This window comes from the organism of the source record quoted next, unplaced genomic scaffold (assembly GCF_019419815.1).
Source record: "Pyrus x bretschneideri cultivar Hongxiangsu unplaced genomic scaffold, Pyrus_bretschneideri_v1 Contig9, whole genome shotgun sequence".
Lineage (NCBI taxonomy): Eukaryota > Viridiplantae > Streptophyta > Magnoliopsida > Rosales > Rosaceae > Pyrus > Pyrus x bretschneideri.
In genome coordinates, this window is record NW_025999831.1 from 4,915,541 (window position 1) to 4,939,133 (window position 23,593).

The following is a 23,593-nucleotide window of genomic DNA, read 5'->3' on the forward strand; positions in this document are numbered from 1 at the left end:
TTTAAGTTCGAATTTATAGGTTTAGTCTGTTTGAAAAAAATCTCGAAAACTTAGAGGTGGAAAAATAAGCATTCTAGAGCAAAACCCTCTTGTAACACTAATGATAGAAATACTCCAGTTTAGGGTAATTCATACTGACTGTCCCAGAACCAGGAAAAGTTGGTTTCAAACTTTCAACTTTTACCTCAATGCTCTTGCTCAGAGAAGCAGATACACGATTCCCTCCTCTCCGTCCCGTGCCGCTGGCCCATTGGCCACCAGCGGCGTCTGACCACAGTTTCCGGCAATACACTCCCCAACCTTCTCTCATTGCCTCTTATCGTTGCCATGTTCACCAATCAAGAGTACGAGAGGATGTTTTGCTTTAAGCCTGTCATACTTTCTTCCCCTTCGTTCCACACTCTTCAACGGACTTGTAACAATTAGCTCCCGTTTAACAGCAGTTATAGTCAAGTAATCGAGAAGTTGGAAATTATCAGTGACCCTCAAACCCTCTAATTTCGACTTCTCGGAGGTGATCATGGGAGCATTTGGGGGGAGTATCTTTCTTTTCGTTTCTTCTGCCCAGACTTCTTGAATAGAAACTCAAGTGCACCTGAATCGAGAACAAACCAGAGCAATTCCATCAAGTCTTACACCCCTAATTCGTATTTTAGTTCGTTTGCAAAGAGCTTAATTATAGCCGAGCTGGTTAAGAGTATTTACTCTCGAAACCTAAAGTTTTGATTAGTTACTGCTTGTATATATATAAAAAATTGAAAAGGCGTAGACTTACATTCAACCCAAGTTTAAGCAAGCAAGGGGACGCCGTAACGAAGGAATTTAACTGAAGAAGATTGCAATGATCATCTAAACCAAATGTTAATTCCAAATGCTTGAAATTTTCAAGCATAGGAAAACACAATTCTCCATGTTCATTTGAAAACCAAACAATAAGGCACTAATTAAATATAATCCCACTAAAACCAAGGAGAAGCAAACATATAAAGTTAAACCACCACAAATGTACTAACCAGTATTCCATCCAGTTTGAGAGTCTCCAGCTGAGAAAACCAATATGGAAGTTGATTCAAGGCAGCCTCTATGAATCCATCATTGTCAGCACAGATGGATACATCTACAAGTTGCGGTACGTTCCTAAGAAGGTTTATCCGACCTCCGATACAAAACGATACAAGATTTGCGCCACAAATATCAATGCTCTCGATCTTGCAACATTGTCGTATCTCTATGTACTTCAGTGCGCTCGACAGATTGACTACTCTTAAATTAACCAAATCATTGGAGTAGTACTGATAATCGTTCGAGAACTGGACAATTAGACATGATGTAGTTGAGAGCTTTTTCAGCCCCACCAACACTTTTGAAACAATGAACTTTGAGGGATTTGAACCCAATGGATGCAGAAGGGTGTGGACTTGGAACAGCAGGAGACAAATTGAAACCTTTCATCAATGGAACATGAAATCTTTACCATCACAGAGACAAAAACGCAACCTGCACTGCTCAATTACTGGGCTTTTATGTTGTTGTAGCACACTATTCACCCAATCAATGTACGTGTTACGCAGTTTTTCGAAGCGCACGCTGCATGATGTTTTTTGGGGATCAAAGTTGAGAGTCGTAGTGGACGTTCACATGTACCTCTATAGCTAAGAAAGGATACTAGCTTATGCGGCTTTCTTGAGCGGCAAGAAAGGCAATATACTGACAAGAACTTCGTCTGGCAACTCGCTGATTCGGTCTACCGAGTTGTACTCATGCTTACCTTTCTTTCTTTTTCCGTTTCCGTCCCCCATGGTGATCAAACCTATGAATTGGACATCCGAGGGCCACCCAATGGTCTAGACATGTGGTGGAAGAGAGAAGATCACCATAACTCTGATCTTGGACCTTGGTTACAATGTAGAAGAAAAACTTTTCTCTCCATTTTTCACGGGGCCAACTCTCATCTTTTTTTTTCGATTGATGTCTAATCAGGTGGTACTATCCTAGCATAAGGGATGATGTATTACTTAACCAATATTTTTAAAACCATATGTTTGACACCATATTTTTGAAAAAAAAAATCCCTATAAATTCATACGATTCCTAAAAATTACTTCATAAAGTATTATGAACTCATAGTTGCTTGCACTTGCATCTCATACCATCCAATTCACTAAAATACTAAAGTAAAAATTATGATATTTTTGTATGTTGTATGTTCAATAATAAACCTCAAATTCTCAATACAAGTAAAGTTTTTTTTTTTGTAAGTGTAAATAGACGCTTACTTGTATGATATATAGTAAGTTTACTTAAATATGTCTAGCTCATCTAGGCCTTTGCCTAGACCACATCTAGGCGCACATAGACGTCCAAGTCCATTGCAGGACTAGTGCTTAATGTCCCTTGATTAGGACCATCTGAAGTTAGAATTCTGAATCCACTACTGAGTGTAAGTGATGCATGAGATAAGTCTCTTTTTGACATTTTATTCAATGATATGCCCTCGTAGTTTACTCAAAACTGTCATTGTTTTAAAAAATAATTTTGGTACCTTTTTACTTTTATTATTGATTTTAGGTAAAGGATAACTTACATCCCCCAATAAATTTTATGAGAATGAACATAGCTCACCTATTGCACCATATAAATTTTATGATTGACTCTTTAATATCTTAATCTTCATTTGAAAATCGTATTTATAAAAAATTATTCTAATCGGAGATCGTCTATATATCTAAATTCGAATGTATGCAACAAATCGATGGTGTGAGTACCAAGTAAAGTTTTCATGATGAACCAACCATTTATTTAATACATTTAGAAGACAACTATCTTTGATTCAAATGATTTTTTTTTATGATCATTTCTAAGACTTGAACTTGCATTCTTGCAACTTATTAAGTCAGGTGATACATGAAAAGATTATATATAGTTAGTGTAACACCTTTCACATCTGTTAATTTTTGTGAAAAACACTCAGAGTCAAACTATCGGAAAAGCATGATTACCTGAACTTTCATAAATAAAAGAAATTTTAAACAAGAAGTTGGTCGGATCCCTATGATCATCTCCAAAGAAAATGTTATGACATGGCTGACGTGGCAATCTGAAGTCTTATGTCAAATTTTGTACTTCTCTAATTGAATTGTCAAATATTATTTTATTATTTAAATGGAGCTTTAAATGATTGTAATTATTAAAAAAATATTGAAACAAAATTTTTATTGGTTGAAATGTTAGTGGAATAAGGGATCCACTATTAAAATGAATTAAAAATAAATTTGACATTGATGTCAAATTTGACATCAAATCACTACCTTCAAATTTAGTCAACAAATAACATTTCGGTTGGAAAGACTTTTGATGTCAAATATGTGTAGTGACATTCCACCTAGGATTTTGATATCTCCTTTAGAGATGCTCTAAACAGTCTGTCTGTCAAAGATTCAAAATATAGATAGACAGTGTGCAAATCCAAGAAATTTTTATTTTAAATTAGAGTATTTTGTTTACTTATTAAGTTAACTAGCATATGGGCACACACAAAGTGTGTGATAATTTTTTTTATTTTTGTTTTTGAAATAGAAGGAGAGAGGAAGAGAGTGATAGAGAATGTGGGAGTGGGAAGTTTTGTTTTGTTTTTTTATTTTTATTTTTTTATTCTTATTATATATATATATATATATATAAATTAGAGATATATTATGATTGCATGTATGTGAGGTTTTGAAAAAAAAAAAAACAAAATTTAGTTATGTGAAATTATATTTTTGCCCTATATTTCTTATTCATATTCTGTTTTAATTAAAAGGTTAAATTGATAATTTTATAGAATTTTAATTGACAATAAATATTTTTTTAATTAGTAGACATTATCAACTAAATTTTGCCCTTTATGCTCCATTCTTTCCAGCATGCAAAGACATGTTTTTAACTTTTTACGCATAAAAATTGTTCAGCAAGAGATCCATCGGGAATGATGAATGCGTGTTTCTTGATTTTGACTAGTTAATAATTTAGTTCTGGTATATATTTAAGAAAATTGTTATTAATATTTTAAAATTTTAAGAATGCACTCTCATTTTTTTTTATTTAATTAAAAAAAAAAACCTCTTATCAAAGAATGCATAATTCGATTTTTAAAGTGTTAATAGTAAGTTTAAAAAAATATTTATTCCATTTCCAATTGTAACACTTAATCTCCAAGCATGTGGGATGAAATCAGACATACGCATGTGTTGTCTGGTTGCTTCTTCTTTTTGTGATTCTGAAAAGACATAAGCATGTGCATATTGATCATGTCAAAGTAATGCCAGGAGAGAAGATCACGTTGCACCGATGCAATTGTTTTGTTTACGAGCGTAGTTACAAAGTATATATATATATATATATGATGTAGTTAGCGTCATATTAAGTTACTAACTATTTACATTCAACACTTACACACACATACACATAAGTTAACAGAATTTTAACAAGAGGGATTCTTATTTTTCAAAAAAAATAGGGACACCCTCTTGACCGTTAGATTTGGCTTTAATGAAATACTGTGGTTGAGATTGTGTGACATGTGATTTAATCTCAACTATCCTCATTTCATTAAAGCCAATCCAACAGTCACGATGATGTTCTCATTTTTTTTTTTGAAAAATAGGGATCCTTCTTGTTAAAGGATTCCTATAAGTTAAATAGTTATATATGGTCTTAAACCACTCTTCTAGTATTGATGAGTGACTTAAATCAGACTCATAGGAACATAGCGTTGTATAGATTGACATATATTGCACCTCACATGTGTAGTGTTACATACCAAATTTTAATGGAACGATACTCATCACTCAACATGTCACGTTGATAATGAGTTCAGTAACTAATTATATATAGATATAAATATAAGGATAAGGTTATCATTATAATTTATTGATAGATTAAGTCGAAACTAATGAATATCATTTTTTGGAATGCAAAACCTTTCATATCCATTGTTGGGTACAAAAAGTGCGAAACAAACACTATTTTGAACATTGTTTTGATTTGTAAGAGGCTTCTAGCTAAGTGGTTAAGATCATTTATTTATGCATCAAAAAACTCATGTTTGATTTCTTTTCCCATCACTTGTAGAAATAAGTGGAAGGTTAAGTCTATCTTGGATTCTTTCTTAAGTTAGGAATTGAAATTCTCTGTTTGAGTGCGAAGAAGATGGCCTTGATCATGGGACCATTTTCTCCATAGCCATATGGCAAATGAATGTGTCTTTCACAAAAAGTATAATCTCCCCCCTGAAAATACTCCTACCAACACACATGGTTCTGAGGTTGAGGAGCTGCATGCAGCATGCATGTGCACAAAGTGCAGTGATATCCTTATTATATTAGGTCGATCGGTGAATACTAAGCTTCCATTAATCACCTTTTCAGCAAGTGCTCTTTTTAATATGTTGTTTGGAATTGTGCGATCGAGTGGTATGTCGAGATTTCTTGGGGGGTGACTTACCTTATCATCTCATTCGAATAACTATTATTTTCCCTGAAATTGAATATGCTTTTGGATAATATACTATTTCTTCTTAGTTTTCTGGAAAATTTGCAAGCTAGAAAATAACCTAGTTTTCTATTCTAACAAGCGACTGTGTCTGTGTATCGACATCCCTTAAATAAGTTTATTTATTAAAGATCTCTTGTAGGGTCTAATTTCTAAATTTATTACAATTATTCAATTGTCTATCTTTAAAGTCTTACATCAAACATCATATCTATAAAAAATTACTCAAATTCAAACGATATGACCGTTGAATTAAATGGTAACCATTTTAATGTTTGTGTTAGAATAGATATCCTTAATTCTGGAATCTTGTCCACAATTGTCGTTTTTTGTATAACAAGTATTTACCAATTGTAATTAATATGGGAATCTTTTCACGACAGGGATTGTCATAGCCGTATATATTGTTACATTTTGTTTTTAAGGTAATAAGTTTTTCATTAATCAAATAAGATGAAGAACATCATCCACCAAGAATGCAATTCCATCATTACAAATGCAATAGAAAGACAATACAAAACCTACCCCACATAACCACATCTAACCAAACAAAAATGCTCATGAGGACAAAACTTTACATCCTTTCTGATGAACTTGCAAAAGACGACGTTTTTTTGGCAAAGAAGCCCTGCTATGAGGTATCATGAAGATGCCTTCATAGTTCTTTGCCAGGAGAACTAACAAATCACAACCAAAATAAAACAAAAAATGACATAACACAAAATAAGCTCTTTAGAGGTACGATTCTTCAAATGAGAGACCCACACCTAACCAACAAGAGAGATAAGCTCACAAGGCTTAAGCCCTATGAGCTGGACCTAACACCATGAAGACACACAAGGTAAACATCGTACCATCACTTGAAGACTTTACAACAACAAGAAAACATGATTGTGAATCCCTCGAACCCTTGCAACTACCATGAAGGAAAGACTGCTACAAGTCACCTCCAACAATAGCGAGCTTCCTTCGCATGATCCTTGTCAAGTGCGCAAACCACAAAATCGCCACCTCATATTTGAACAACAATTGTCGCTTTAAGATCCAGAGTTGAGCAGTAAGTCATAATAGCTACAAAAGCTCACCTCGTCATAAAAAGAGAGTGACCACAACCACAAATGCTCTCATTGATAAAGTGAGAGAGCAATCACTACCAAAAATATGAAAAGAAACATGGAAGAGATCAAGAAGGATTGTCACCACCTCAATGCCAAAGCTTGAGACCGGTAGCGGGATGTTTTTTTTTTTTTTTTTTTTTTTTTGGTCAAAGGAGAGATTTTAATACAACCAAACACATAGATACACAAACTTACAAACAGACAAAGACCCAACAACACCTATAAACAACCAAAAAGGGCCTAAACTAAAAGGAAAAAAAAAAAAAAAAAACAGAAAATGAGCCCAAAAGCCCAAAAATGAAATAACATCCGAGAAGCATCCACTACTTTCTCCACCGTCGATTCGAGGAGCTTTCAGCCAGCTAATTCTCTGACCACCTGCCGATCATCTCCTTCTTTGACGCCTCTTGCACACAGCTATAAGTAAGAAGTAATCGGCATCCAAGCAAAAGAGGCCAATCACCATGTTTGAAACTCAGAAAAATTTCCGAGCAACACTACCGAAAATGGCAGACACCAAAGAGAATGTGGTGATGTTGGAATTTGTCAAACCGTTCATATATTGTAACCAAATTTCATTATAAATGCTAGTCATAGTTTGGTATCGGGCAAAATTCAGTCCTAGGTTTACAACTTTTTTTCTGATCCTCTACTCTCTTACCTGCTGTTCACCCCCTTCGGTTCTAGGATTTTATAGTTGTTCTCTACTCAGTTTCCCATGGCTTCCTCTTCCGTCTGCAGCTCCATCACCGCTCACTCTGTCAAACTAACCGAGACGAAGTATTTCTCATGGCTTCGCCAAATCAAAACTTTTGTTATTGATCATGATTTATGCAATTTTTTTTTTATGCCTCCTACCCCCTCCCCTCTCCCACCATTGATGATCCCAGTCACAAAGCCAAGGAAAACGAACCCATTCCCCAAATTCCCAACCTTAACTCTGGAATCGTCTCCGTAATTACCGTTTCTTGTAAATTCCTACAATTTCTTTGAATACGTCTATTTTTTTTACTACATGTAGAGGTCTTAATGATTTTGAATTTGTCTAAATTTTTGCAAAGATAATTTATAAGTGATGAATTAATATAAATGGTTCTAATTATTGAAAAAAAAAAATAAGAAATAGATACCACGAGGTGTTCCTCAAATTAGCTTATTTGAATAATCCATCAACTGAAGGAGATTGTATAAGCTTCTTATGGATCACTCTTGGGTAAATACTCTATTTCCTGGAAGATTAATTCATATATCTACTGTTCGTATTTGTCAGCTAGCTGCACTTCTTGTAATTTTTTGATCAAGTTATTTGTGAAGCTAAATTGTAGCTACTGCTAGATATGACCGATCTGGGTTATTCCTGGTTCAAACCTGAACTGGAATCATTTATTTTTATTCACTCTACATTGAGTTACAGCTCTTTGAGCATGCACTTCCTATAGAATTATTAAAGAGACGGCTCAAGTGATGACTTTCAACAATATCGATACTGTCCTCAATAGACGGGCCAAGGGACCTTCTTTCAACAAGATCGATATTGTCCTCAACTAAGTAATTACCACCTACACAATCCGTCAGGTTTAAAATTTTATCACAAAAAATCTCGATATTAGTTGGAATGCGATTAGGGCATTTAAACTATTATTTCTCCTTCTGTATAGGCATAACCGATGTGCGACTCAACACTTCAACTCAGTAAAGAAATAAACTGATGGAGAATAGCATTTCACATCAAAGAAATGACAAAATATTACAGTTTACATATGAGAAGTTCATTTTGATATGACTGAAAGGTTTTTTTTTGTTTTTTTGGGGAGAACATATGACTGAAAGGTTTATGATAAATAAATGCCGTATTGTAGGACCTTAAAATGCACCTAAATTGGACTGGACCCCGACTCAACCACTACTCCATAACGTGACAATATATTTTTCACTGAAACGCTACTTTTGCCCTATTATTTTTATTAAATTCTTTTATTTTGTATGCATGTGGTCCGTGGATGCAGAGCAATCCTACCATTCCAATTTGTTTATGCTTAAAAAAATAAGCTGGGAAAGGAACGGTCCTCTAATTTGTGCAGAATTAACGTCAGAAGGTGACAAGAAAAGGTGGATTTACGTCGGTGCAGGAGGGAAGAGGGGGACATGACAAATTAAGGTGAGGATATCACTCAGTGTGCCGATAGTGTCACTGTCGGTGGGAGTGGTCCATAGAGATGACCAAATGGACCAAACTTGTGACGGTGGAACTCCCTTTAGACGTTCTGGTTGCAATTTGATGGAATACAATTATTTTCGAATAATGCAGGTGTTCTTTTTATAGGAAACTTACTTGCTTTTTACGTATAGTTAACGTATCTTTACCGTATAAACATAATTAAAATTATTAATTATCTTGATTTTGATAGTCTTGATCGTTTGATCATAATCTTTAGATGATGATTAAGAGAACAAACAATTTCGATTATAATGTTCGTACGATGAAGATGCATTGATCATAGTAAAAGATAAGTAGGTTCTCCTTAAAAGGAAACACAAACAATATCCATTATTTTATCGTCAAACCAATAATATAAGGTAATAAATAAGAGACTATATTATTTTGTGTCAATGACTCCAATGACCCAAAATATCTCAATAGCAATGAACTTATTCTATGAAAAACTCTATTGTCAACTTAGAACTTCTTCGAGTTCGCATCGTCTCATCAGGTTTATTTTATAATTTAATACTATTGTTTATATTTTAGTGTAATTTTACTTGTTTAAATTTTTCTTGAGGGTTGCCACGTATAATGTTATTCCTCTTCACTTGTAAGTGAGAAGTCTTAGGTTTGATTCTCGTCAATGACGAATTTGAACCATATTATTGCAAGCTCATTGTAAGGTTTAGCCTATTCCCTTTATCTCTAAGAGGGATAGAGGTTGTTTTTTATTTTTATTTATTTTTTAAATTAGAGATGATAAACTTATATGTAGATGAGGTTTAAGGAAAAACAACAAAATTTTCATTTGTAAAATTACGTTACTGTCTTTAATTTTTTTTATTGTGATAAAAGACAAAGATGTCTTTTTATCGTATTTTAATTGATAAAAAGAGTTTTATTAATGTAGTTTTGGATAATGATTTGCAATGTTGGAGCCAGTGAGTGTGATGGGTAAAGCCCATCCTATCTTATTTTGTTAACCCATTAATTAATTACCTACTTGATTGGGAATAGTTAATACTATCATCACCAACTTGAGAAGCAATGCTGTCAACGTCCCATTGGATTAAACTTTCGAGGTTTTAATTAATTTATAGAACTTTGAGATTACAAAAATAAACCACGTACATGGATGAAATTACTTATTATATTTAAAATCACATGGTCACGCAGAAGACCTAACCTAGGAAAGAAACTCTAACAAGAAAATAATTTAAATGTTTTAAACTGTTACTAACTACCTTACCCTTTTTGTTTTGGTCGAGCTAACTACCTTCCCTTATAGCCAAAATAAAATGACATTATTGTGGACACGGAGAGAATCAGGAAGGAAAACGTTGATTGAACTCACAAGTCTTAAAAGCATATCACATTCAATAAGATCCATTCACGGTCAGTCCAAACGAGAGATTTTTCGGGATGCTCAGAATGCAGGACATACGAACACAAGTGGAGGGATACTTCAAAAATAAACTTCCATCCACTCATTTAATATATATGGCATAACGCATCGTGTTCTTAATATATTGTAAAAGGTGAATTTTCAATTTAGTTCATAAATTATCAACTTGAGTGAAAATTAGGTTTCTAATTTTTTTTTTCCAGGAAAATCAGTCATTGCAATATAAAAAACTACCAATTATATCCTTATTAAATTTGAAGCTACTATATTCAATTTTCTGTCACTTTAATTCACGTTACTTATATGTGATACACATCAATGAGTAGATTGGTATTTTTTTCATAGAAAAATAGTGTATGAAATTAATTTTGGAGGGTAAATTAGACGTAACGTTCACATCGTATACGAAATGTTAAGGGTTTATCAGTGAGACAATGATGATATTATATTCTAAAGTGTGTGAAGTAACTCAAATTGACGAAAAATTGGATAAAATAACTTTGAATATAATAGGGATGAAATTAACAATTTTTAATGAATTTAGGGACTTCTTTTACCGAAATAATAATTTAGTGATCTAATTTTCACTGAGGTGATAATTCAAAAACTAAATCGAATAAAATCTCTTTTCACCCCACCTCGCTGTCCCATCCACCCGGTGATTAACTAGACTTTTTCATTCCAAATCCACTACCACTTCACAATCTGGTAAGTGTAATGAACTAAGATTCTCTCCTCTCCTCTTTCCATCATTTTTTCTCACATTCTCTATTTTGTCTTTCTCTTTCTATAAAAAATTAGTATTAAGTGTTGACGTATCTTAACCGTGATCTTTCAAATAGAAAGAGAGGGAATGAGAAGAAAAAGAAAAGAGAGAAGATAATTTTATTCCAAATGTAATTCACCAAAACAATGATGGCAGTTTAGGCATACCATACCATACTTACACTCCACGACGCGTAACGGCGTAACGCAACCCCTTAACCGGTACTACCCGGTCACCCAACGCCCACCGACAACTTATCTCCCGGTCACCCCACTACCCCATGTCCGTGCCCCTCACACTGTCACCCCCACTCCTTTTAAATAGCACCTTCCCTCCCCCGAAAATTCCTCACAAAATTTAACACCCCATTAACTGAAAAGCTCTTAATCGGCGTGAAATTATTGATAATCCCGGAGCGCCCACAGCAAAAATCCCCCTTCGGTAAGTACAACTTTTTACTGTCAGTTACTTTTTTGACTGGTCGGTGCTGCCTTTTTCCGGCGGATAGAGACGGCACGCACCCCAAAGCGGGTCCTTTACAGTGTTCTGAGTCGTCTGATCTGGATTCTGAAGCTTTTTCCAAGATCTTGTTGTCGTTTTCTTCTGAGCTTATCGCTTCCGGCGTCATTTGGTTTTGGAATTCGAGTTCTTCAATTGTGGCATTTCCTCACTCTTTCGTGTCGTTTTTCTTTTGTGTTTGGTGCAGTCGCGCGGCTAACGGAGAGACTGCGGCTGGTGTTTGTGTGGTTCAGTTCGGCGTCGTTTTGAGCTCGGATTGCGACATTGCGTTGGATCTTCTCCGGTCACGTTTCTGGTACGTGGTTGCCGTTTCTTTCTTCACTTCAGAAACTTCACGTTATTTTACATTATACGGTCAGGATCTTGCCACGTCGTCAGCTTAACATATGTAGGAAATGATTGTGATTAAATTCAAAAGGGAAATTTACCATTTTTGTTAGTTTGTGATGATTAATTCAGCCAACTTTTTCACTTTTTTTACTTTTTTTTTGTTGATGTTTCTATAATTTCATCGATTTGACTTGATTCTATTGGCTGGTCAAGCTAAAAATTAAAATTTTAAAAAATTGAGTATCTTTTGTTGGTTTAGCTGTTGCCAGTTGCTAGATCGGGATATATTCATTTTATTCCACATTTGATGTGGACATAAAATATAATAGATTTGTGTCATGTTTTGATTATTTATTTGATTCCGATTCCCAAAATTGACAATATATTTTTCAAAAATCGATATTTTAAACTATTCTAATCTACGTTAAGAGAAGTTTAAGCTCGAACTCGGGTGAAGGCGGGCACATTATCTTAATTAATTGGCATAACAATAGACGAGTTTGAGATGTATCAGTCACTGTTTCGGAATGTGGCCCTCCCGTGCTGTATACGATTCCGACCCTTCTGGTTGAAATTACTGGGATACCCGTGTCTTATATGTAAAAAAAAAAAAAAAAGGGGACAAATGAGCCTTCTTGAAGTGAATGAATAGATATACTTTTTTCTTTTTGTGAGTAAACAAAATATGATTTTGATTTGAGCGATATTGGGGGAGGGGGATCCGAATCTAGTACAGAGGAATCATTTGCTGTGCGATTCTTATTTACTTGAGCTACAAGTCCCTTACAATGAGTAAACAAACTTTGTTTGGTCCTTGTGATTGATTTTTGGGGCTTTTAGATCTAGGTCCAAAACATAGATAGTTTTTTAGAGTGAGTCCAATTATCTAATTACATGTTTTTATTTCTTTTATACTTATTTTATATTTTTTAAAAATTAAAAATATTAAAAATCAATTAAAATCTTCTAATGTTATGCATTTTCAACTCCAAAAAATCTAATTAATATCTTACAATAAAAAAAAAACTAATATACTAACATAAATTATCTACAAAACATTGTACCTTAACTCAAGTAACAAATATATGAATATATATTATACATGTAAACGAGATATGAAACCTAACTAAAAGTTAGGAAAAAACATAATATACCTACAAGCAAGACACATGAATTTGTGACACGTTGATTATAAAAAAGAATATGTCATATAGATACATAAAAATAATTAACCTGTGATATAGGTTGATTATAAAAATTAAAAATAAAATCTGTAAATAGGGTTTAAAGCAGGAGGAAGAACAAGAAATTAAAAAAAAAAAATAATAATCAAAGAGATAATTAGGAAGAAATTTGATTTTTATAATAAATCTTATCATTGGATAGATAATTATTGATAATAAAATAATTAAATTTAAGGAATTGGATGTATTTTAATAAATTGGACTATTCCTACTATTGGCTAAAAAAATTGGACTTAAATCAAGTTTTCCCTTGATTTTTTTTGTCTATCCTTTTGTCTATCCTTTTGGAGTTGAGAAATGAACGTAAGGCTCTGTGATTGAGACGACCTTTAAATAGAGTAGTCATAAGCTTGCTCTTCATTGCATTTTTTGTGATGCACTCAACGCGCTCAGTGTAGCGCCGTTTTGATTTTGTTGCATGGAAAACGTCGCATAAAAGTCTCCGGTTGATGACCCATAACAATGTCCAATTTGCAGGCTGACCGAAATAATTTTAAAGTTGAAGGAAGTTGCTGCATAAGAGGTAATTTTAATCCCTTTGCTTTATGTTTCTATTGCTGGTTTTGGCTCCGTTTCTTTGCTTTGTTTTTTTGGTTTTCAAGTCGTCACTTAGGAAGTAATAAGGAGAAGAGCTTTGCTTGGTTGTTGATTGTTTTGTTTTCTTCCATGTCACAGTCTTTCGTTTGATTGTTGTAGCTGGAGGAACTAAACCTTGTTAAGCATGAAGGAGGTTGACAAAAGGAAAACCCCAAATACTAAAAACACCAAGCGGACTGGAAGAAGTGAAAGGAGAGACAATAAACCGAATCAAGGGAACAACGGCAAGACATTGAATGGAAAAGAAACTGAATCCAAAGACTCTTATGCTAAAACAGACCCCAGTACGTTAGTAAGTGATTCAAACACGGGCCCAGAGCTCTCTGAAGTTAATGAAAACTTGGTTATACATTATGTAGATGATGTCAACAGGTTTGAGGAGGTGCCTCAAGATCTGAAAGCTACTCCAATGACTTCCAAAGAGAACATTGATGACGAGGTGTCAGATTGCGAGACAATAAAGGACTCCGTATCATCTCAAGGGGATTCACCCACCCTTGAGGATGAGAAAGTTGAAAGAGCTTCAAGGGTACCCAAAACCATTGCAAAGAAGAATTCCTCAAAAAGCTCTCATGGATCCAGGGAGAGATCTGGTAGTGAATCTACTAAGTCAAAATCCAAGGGGTTGCATGACACTGCCAAAAAAGTCACTAATTCAAACAACGGGCCTTTGGGAGTTAAAACCAGAACTTCTTCTGATAGTGAAGTTCCTGTTGAACCTTCCTCAGAATCATTTGAGGAGGTTGATGATGAGCCTATTAAAGAGGTAAGAGTAAGTGATATCCTTGATGGGGCCTCAAATGGTGCTCAGACTGTAGAAAGTGACCATGAAATAGTAAATGCGGAAGAAAATGGTGAACAAGAGGTTGAAATAGCTTTGGAACGAAAGATTGAAGAAATGGAAATGCGAATTGAGAAACTTGAAGAAGAGCTGCGAGAAGTTGCTGCTCTTGAAATTTCCCTCTACTCTGTAGTACCAGAGCATGGGAGCTCTGCGCATAAAGTTCACACACCAGCTCGGCGGATTTCTAGACTTTATATCCATGCTTGCAAGCATTGGACTCGGGACAAGCGAGCGACAATTGCTAAGAATACTGTATCAGGACTTATATTGATAGCTAAGTCCTGTGGCAATGATGTCCCCAGGTAAAATTATCATGTTATAGTTCATAGTGTTACAACTGTTCTCTGATTTCTGGAAAATGATTTATTTTTTCCTTTTGTATGTTAAGGTTGACCTTCTGGTTGTCAAACATTGTCGTGCTAAGGGAGATCATATCACAAGCATTTGGCATTTCATGCCAGTCAAGTCCTTCAGTAAAGTTTGCGGAGTCAAATGGGACTAGCAAGAGAAATGAAGTGAAGTCTGCCTCACTGAAATGGAGGGGTAGTTCCGGTAGCAAACAAATGAACAGTTTAATGCAATTCGATGATGACTGGCAAGAGACAGGAACCTTCACAGCTGCATTAGAAAAAGTTGAATCCTGGATTTTCTCTCGGATTGTTGAGTCAGTATGGTGGCAGGTACGCCTACACAAACAAAGAACCTCTCATTCTTGCTTTTAACAGTTAAAGGTGGCTGGGTTCTGTACATCACGACAATCATATTGTTTGATGGATAAGTTGCATGTTCAAGGTCATTTTTTTCCTTGAAGTGTATACATGAATTTATATAGACTGACGATAATTTTTAATTTTGATTGAAAACTTAATTGTCACTTAACCTGTGATTTTTGTAGTAGCCTTGATTTGCTTTTATGTTTTGCTGACCAGAGTCTTATCTATTTAGGCTTTGACTCCAAATATGCAATCTCCTGCTGAGAGTTCAGCTACAAATAAGACGACTGTAAGGTTGTCAGGACCTGCACTGGGTGATCAGAAGCAAGGTAGCTTTTCTGTCAACCTATGGAAAAATGCTTTCCAGGATGCTTCTCAGCGACTCTGTCCTGTTCGAGCAGGGGGCATAAGTGTGGCTGCTTGCCTGTTTTGGCAAGAATGGTATGAAATCATTGAATATCTATTTAAGAACCCTCTGTGGTTAAATTTTTTTCCGTCAGACATTGGAATTTAATTTCAATCACCAAAGTTTCTCATCTTCATCATTTATTCTTCACTAGAACATTTGTATGAGCTTTCCTTTTGCAATGGCACCTTTTAGGTAATGGAACATTGTGTTGCAAGGCTAGATGTGGCAATGTTCAATGCTATTCTGCGTGAATCTGCCCATGAAATCCCTACTGATCCAGTGTCAGATCCCATTCTTGATTCCAGGGTTCTACCTATTCCTGCTGGCGACTTGAGTTTTGGGTCTGGTGCTCAACTTAAGAATTCTGTAAGTATCATGCTCATTTTCACTTAATTATTTTTCTTCTTTTTAAAACAGAAATAAATATCCACTTTTGAATGGTTCACATCATTTATAAATGCATTTTCTTAAGGATTCCCAAGGAAAATTGGTAGTTTGTTGCTTAGAAGGCCTCAATATTGCTATTTCTGTGGTCCTTACCTGGAGATTCTTAGTGCCGGCAACGACTAGTTGGGGTTTAGATTGCTCACTAGTTACTCATAAAACCGTATATATGAATGTCCTCTTCACCATTTGCTTGAATCCATGACAGGGGCATGACCTGTGCCTCCTTCCTCATAATACTTTTAAGTCCTTGGGTCTTATTTTAAAAAAATGTGATTGCTAGATTTAAATAATGAGGAGGCTTCATGTCATGCAGGTTGGAAATTGGTCTAGATGGCTAAGTGATACGTTTGACATGGATGCTGATGATTCCCTGCAAGAAGATCACCCTGGCAGTGAGGATGATGACGGGCAGAGTGGGGATGGTGATAAATCCTTTCTTCTTCTGAATGCCTTGAGTGATCTTTTGATGCTTCCCAAAGACATGCTTATTGATAGGAGAATCAGAAAGGAGGTTAGTTTTTATAATCTCATTGCCTTCTTATTGAAAGGAAATGGCTGTGGTTTTAGTTTGACTGCCTCAACTTATCTGAATTTTCTGGCGTCGTGTTCACTTCTCCTTTTGGGCTGATTCAAATTTGTTTCCTTTCATGTTTACTAGGTCTGCCCATCAATTAGTCTTCCATTAGTTAAGCGGATACTTTGTAACTTCACACCAGACGAGTTCTGTCCAGATGCTGTCCCAGGAGCTGTATTGGAGGCACTGAATGCCGAGGTATACTTTTGCTTTTATTCAGTTTTTGTGTTCTGTGGCCTGATGTGTTTTTGCAATTATAACTGTGTAGGTTTGAAAAATTTGACAACGTTTTTTCTTGAACTTTTTTTAAGGATCTTTTGTTTAATGTTAAAATGTGAAACCAAATGGACCATATTCTGTAGTTTCTAATGAAGAAATGCGCTTTTGCTATGGCAAAAACAAAATTAACAACGCTGAAGGTTTGACGTACGCTTTCATCATTTCTTCAGAGCATTATGGAGCGCAGATTGTCAGGAGAACTGGTGAGGAGCTTCCCTTACACAGCGGCACCAGTTGTGTACACCCCACCTTCCTCAGCTGATGTGGCAGAAAAAGTTTCAGAAGCAGGAGGAAGTTCGCAACTGGAAAGGAATGTCTCAGTTGTACAACGAAAGGGATATACAAGTGATGAGGAGCTGGAGGAGTTGGATTCACCGCTTTCATCCATCGTTGACAAATTACCATCAACTCCAACTATCGTAGCAAATGGAATGGAAACGGAAAGCATGAGCATAAAGGTCATGCCTGCACGAATGCGAGGTATGAACTCCTTCGTGAGGTGTGGTCTGCGTAATTTTCAAAGAGCGGACTCGACATGTGTATATCCGTTGGTTTTCTGGATCATGAAAGTATGGAGAAAACTTAAACAGAGCTGTGAATAATGAAATGGAAATATCAAGAGGATTTAGGCAAAAATGTGGCCTGAGCCATTAGCGTTTACGTATGTTGTATTAAGCTGCCATCTGATTTAAATTACTCATACGCAATAAACTCGATCTGGAAGAATCTATATTCCAAATGCATCAGAGAGGCTTGAGACTTGAAAAGAGAAAACTAGAAATTGTAAACGAAATAGTTATCAAACCGGACCTTCATTTCTTCCTTCAATATTTGATATAGATATAGTGAATTATCTATTCCGATCCCAACGAATGCTATCAAAGATGACTCGCCGTAAATTATGATGGCTGGCCAGTGTGTGGCCCAAATCCCCAACCGGTGGTACTTGGTTAACAAATACTATTAAGGTTCGTTCATTGTCGCCTCGTTTGGTTGGTCGGAATGTAAGAATTCATTTCCTTGTCTATTACATAATGAATTGAGATGCAGTTAACAAGTATAACTTGGTTTTTTCAGTTTCGGTCGTATTTGTCATCAAACGACGCACAGCTTTCATTACGCAATTTCGATCTCTAATTCGACCACTACTACATCAGTTGTGTATCTAAATAGCTGGCTGAATATCATGGATTGCTTCACCATGGGGATTCAATTCACCATGCGGGGTAGGCACTTGCTGCTTTCGGTGTCGTTTGACTGGCACCGACGCCCAACGAAATGTTACTCATGGCGTCTAGTGAGGATTCAACTGGACTTATAATGTGAAGGTAACTATCTTGCATAGTTTGTGCCAGAGTGAAGCATTCGGATCAGGGAGTATCAGCAGGTGCCTATTCTGGTAGAAGAACATAGCTGCATGTACGAGAAGAGCAAATGCTGAAGAAACCCCAACAAGCAAGAATAATCCCCACAAACTATTGAAGCTAATGGAAGTGGTGGCAGGGTCCCTCTTACAACCTGCATCTTTCTTGAACCATTTGTCCTTGATGCTCTCTATTTTACCTTGCTCTTGCAGATTAGTGATCACCCTTGAAACATCAAGAGTTAGAGGTGAACCTCTTGGGAAGGCCTGCACCCCACCAAATCAAAGAAGGATTATAATCCCACATGCATGAGAAAACATGCATTTAAATAACAACAAGAATAATAATAATCAGAGGACTTGTTTTTGTGTGAGTGTCTTGGAGCTTGGTTCAAATTCAATTTGAAAATTATAGGAAATTAAGTTAAGGTAAATAAATAATTTCATATTTGATGAGCATCTCACAAAGTATGTTAAAATACGTGTAGATTCAATCAAAATCCTCATGAATTCTATACAAGTCAAGTAAACTCCCTCAAAAATCCATGTATTCATAATTCTACACAAGTGAACTCCCTCAAACTCCATGTACAATACATCCCCAAAACTAAAATCTTTTGAAAAATATCTCTTCATCATTTATCTCTTCTTTAAAGCACAAAATTTTGATTGCCCAAATCCTGAAAATATTTTGACCTCAAACAAATTATCACTTTGAATTAATATATTACTGCAAATGTCATTTGATGAATGAATTTGTAAAGAGCAGTTTGATACCATTTCCTTTTTCAGTTTTCAGTTTTTTTTTTTTTTTCTGAAAATTTGTTTTTGTTTTTTATTTTCAGTTTTCATCCTAAAAACTAAAAGCTACTATTTTGAGTTTCCAAAATTTGTATCGGTTTTTTTTTTTTTTTTTTTTTTAAAATTTTTTTTATTTTAAAAAAAAAAAAGGCTTTTTAGCCAAAAATATCCTTGAGATTTACATAACACATCACTTTGGTTCTTGAAATTTGGAATCAATAGAAGTGGGCCCGAAGATTGTCCATTATCAATCATTTTGGTCATTCCATGCAAATTTATGTTAATTAAGGATCAAAATGACAAATATACCCTCAATTTAATAAACAATGTGCCAAAATGATTTGACAAAAATTAAGGGTATTTTGGTTAATTATTATATTCTTATTTAATGGAGATTTTTCAAAGAATGATCAAAATGATTGATGGTGGACACATTCAGGGACAAATTCTATTAATTTCAAATCTCAGGGACCAAATTGAGGAGTTATGCCATTTTAACTAAAAAGCCTAAAAAAGATGAAAAATGAATTGCTTATCAAACGGACCTAAGAGACTCAATGTTTCATGGTAATGCTAGGGAGAATGCATATCAAAAGAGAAAAAGCAATTAGTAGATTAACTTACGAAGGCAAAACCACTGTCAGCATTGAATAACGTTGCTTCAATCATGGTATATTCTGAGCAATAAGTTGAAAGAAAAAGGTTCATGAATGGGGTTTCATCGAAGGCAGCAGAAACACCGCCCTTTTCAAAAAGTTGAGCCAACTCTTGTGTCGATCTGTAGGCCCTAAGCTTTTCCACATGAAACCCTAGTTCATGTGTCAGTAACTCCTGGACAAATGAACCTTCTTGGAAGCCAACAAAGTCTCCATTCTTGAGGAGCTGGCCTACGTCAGTAACGGTTGGTTGGAGCTTTTCGACGGTTAACAACGATGTTAAACTTGCTGTGTAGGTTTGAGTTAATATGAGGACTACAAAACACCATACTACCACTACAAACCTAGACAAGTTGCTCACTAGTCGCTCCCCTGTGACAAAAAAAAAGTATAAATAAGGTTAAAAGAAAGCAAATGGACAATTAATGATGACTAAATAATCTATGGATCCATATGAACAAAACACGTACTCTGTGCAAAAACCATGGTTGAGAAGGAGAACCAAAAGCTTACGGCAGGCCCGCCAGGCCCGTGAAAATCCTCGTTTATCCGGTGTTCAAGAACCCAGATAACGAATCCAATGAGGATGAAACAACAACAGGTTATTACCCAAAGGTCCCAAGTAAAAGGCTTCAAGAACACCAATGCACCTTGCCTACTTTTGCTATGTTTGATAGGTACCACCATTGATACCCCAGATTCTGTATAAGGCAATGTAAAGTCAACATACAGCGACCTATTTGCTCTATTCGTTATATCTCCCACTCCAGCATCATAGTTCTGCCAAGTAATACATGACATTAGATTTTATGAAGAAATTGGACAGTTTCTGTGGTCTCATCTCTTTTAGCAGAATATAGCACCTAATGTACCACTATTGATTTTCATGTCTCTATCGTCAAGGGACCAATTAATCATGTAAAGAGAGAGAGAGAAATGCAGAGTACTGGTGATATAGGCCTAGTGTATGTAAGTTTCTCTCTACTATAGATGCGGTTAGAGAAACACAAATATATGTAGTTTACCTAGCTTTTACTATGATGTAACCAAAATAGTAGCAAAGGATAAGCAGTTTACCCCAAGAAACAGTTGAAAGATCAAATCATTGTAGCTGCCAGCTGCCTCACCATTAGGCTTCACGAAAGGGTAAAATTCATAGGAAACAGCATATGGTAATTGTTCGATTGTGGCTTTAAAGACATCAATACAGAATCCAGTGATCATGGTTGTGTTAGTGCTAGGATCAAGTGTCACGTTTACAAGTTCTTTAAACCCACGCTTCACTGGAACTAGAATTTTCAATGTATTCCCATGGTTAGGATTCTGCCAACCTTTTGGAATGGTGGTTGTGTCACCAGGCCATATAATAGGTCCAAGACTACTGGCATTGGAAGTGGTAGAATATGTGTTTATGCTTGTGTTTGAGTTTGTGTTTGCAGACTTCATGTTTCTCACAAGTCCATCTTTGGGTGTCCAATATCCAAGTCCTCTTTCCCCATTACCAATCACATTAACCACCTGAAAATCTGATGACTGAAGTTGTCCATTAACAAGAGTAAAATTACCTGAGAGGCCTCTGAATATTGTACTCGATAGTGCTTGGACAAGTTGAGGACCACTTAGAGAGAACCCTAGGGTTTCTAGATCATTGGCTCTGTCAGAAGTGTTTGTCTTTTGGAAGCTGAAGTTTTTAGAACTCCCAACCTTCTCCACTGCCATGGCCAGTGCCCCAGCAGTATCGTAAGCCCACAGTCCAAAAACATCCAACTTAACATTTAGAATAGTTGGATTGTCGTTTTGGAATTTTTGCTGCCATCTGACTCTGAAATGTTCAAGCTCCTGTGTATTTGGGATGTAAGTTTTCAAACCCAACACCCCTTGCATGTTATCTACGGCAGAAGAATTTATGGAACCAAAAAAGTTTGTCATCCCATCTGTCATTATCCAAGCATAACCTTCACTCATCATGCCTATCTCTTTTGCCTTGGCAAAAACCCTAGAACCAACAGAAGGCAACATGTGTACTATGAATACCCTTGTTTTCATAGTCATCAAGTGTTGAAGCTTTGAAACAATATGGTCATCAGTGGCCACTGGAGGGATGACACTCCAGTAGGAGATACGAGCACCAACTTCTTGCAAAGCATTACCCAGGTAAGGTATTACTCCCTCTCCAAACTCGTTGTCAACATAGATGAGAACAGCTTCACTCCATCCAAAGGCTTGGAAGATGGAACTTATGGCTTTCACTTGAGATGAGTCATCCTGTGCAATTCGGAAAAAATATGATGTCTGAGAAGTAGCTGGGAAAGGACTCGTTGTCGAAAATGAGATTACGGGCACCTGAGCTTTGTCTCCAAGCTCAATAACGAAGTTGGCCTCTTTTGATGACTCCGGTCCTATGATAATAGCTTGCACTTCAACGTCCCTTATCAATTCTAAAGCTGTTTAAGGGGTGGAAAAGCAGAAATTAAAGTAAATTCTGATGCAGTTCTAAATTGGTACAAAAAAAGTCGAATTTATTTCACCCATACCTAACGGGGAATAGTCAGTTGGGCTTATGTGGCTCGATATAACTTATAAGCCAAGAGTGTGGACGAACATAATCCACCTCAGAAAAGTATCACAATGACCCACAAGTAAAGAGTTGACAATTCATTAATTACTTTCAGCATTAAGATCTTTTAAGATAAACACTACACCTGATCAATAAGTCCATTGCGCATGATCACCCAAGGTATTGGATTTATGCATTTAATTTGGGAACCATATCGGTGCTGCAGTGTATCGCAGACTTATTAGTAATGGATCCATACTGGTCGAAATTGGTATCCGAACTTTGTTTCTAACTAGGTAGAGCAGGCTAAAGGAAATTCCAGTAAGGGTTGGTTTGGTATTGTTGTGTTTTAAAACAAAACTGCTTCTGCTGCGCTATGAGAATAAACTCATTTTTACTGCTTTAAGTTTTCATTTTATTTTTTTTCACCCAAAACTGTGAAAATAAGTTGTTTTTAAATGTTTGCCAAACACCTTTTTAAACTAAGCTTTTTTTTTTATAGCCATTTTTTATAAAAGCAATTCAATACCAAACCAGTACCAAGAGGTGTAAGGAACTATATCACTCTTGAGAGACTAAATCTAAAGTTCAATTTGACGGTTCATTTCTAGTAACACCAAGACCTGTTAAGATAAAAACTCACTTTAGATGAGTCCATTGAACCTGAACTCACCTTTATTATCATAGGTTAATCTTGGTCAATCTATATAACACGTGACACATTCTAAGAAAGGATAGTAAATGATGAACATGTGGTGAACAAAAACTGAACCCAAAAGTACAATTCCTAGGAAGCAATCGGTTATGCTTCGAAACTATGCATGTAACATCAAAATAATAAAAAAGGTAAAGATAAAAGAAATGGAAAAAATTAAAAGTAGAGAGAGAACCTGCAGCAGCTTCAGCAACAACATCTCTCATGGAGTCCCTGGTGTGAAGGACCAGCCTAGTCTTGTAGTAAGCATGAGAAGCGTAGAAGTTAGAGAGGGCCATGTTAACGCAGCTCAAACCCACCTTTCCGAACAAGGAATCAAAGTGAAGGATCACCCCCACATTTACTGGTATCGTTGTGTTTTGTGCCATGCCGGCCATGGCCAATAAAGTCTTAAACAGTAACAACCAGAAGACAAGACAAGAAACATGGCTCATAGGATTCTTGATCATCTTTTAATCTCTGGAAAGGTTTGCAATTCATTGGCACCGACTAAGAAGATATTTATATAGTTATGGAATCAT

General features: G+C 35.8%; 2 protein-coding genes across 2 annotated transcripts; one reads left to right on the forward strand and one right to left on the reverse strand.

Annotated features, from left to right (window-relative positions):
• Positions 1-11,311: 11,311 nt before the first annotated feature.
• Positions 11,312-17,808, forward strand: LOC103936952. The gene is given in 12 exon segments (XM_009346839.2): positions 11,312-11,465; positions 11,731-11,838; positions 13,595-13,640; positions 13,793-14,860; positions 14,947-15,238; positions 15,504-15,672; positions 15,675-15,712; positions 15,873-16,046; positions 16,441-16,638; positions 16,786-16,899; positions 17,151-17,445; positions 17,448-17,808. Coding segments are annotated over 9 exon segments (2,349 nt in total). The 5' UTR covers positions 11,312-11,465; positions 11,731-11,838; positions 13,595-13,640; positions 13,793-13,838; the 3' UTR covers positions 17,495-17,808.
• A 138-nt stretch (positions 17,809-17,946) lies between these two features.
• On the reverse strand, positions 17,947-23,521 carry LOC103936954 (glutamate receptor 2.8-like). The gene is made up of 5 exons (XM_009346842.3): positions 23,248-23,521; positions 20,878-22,244; positions 20,271-20,580; positions 19,769-20,172; positions 17,947-18,610 (listed from the first exon to the last, which is right to left on the reverse strand). Exons 1-5 carry the CDS (start codon positions 23,519-23,521, stop codon positions 18,296-18,298), a joined length of 2,670 nt encoding a protein of 889 aa, XP_009345117.3. The 3' UTR covers positions 17,947-18,295.
• Positions 23,522-23,593: the final 72 nt, after the last annotated feature.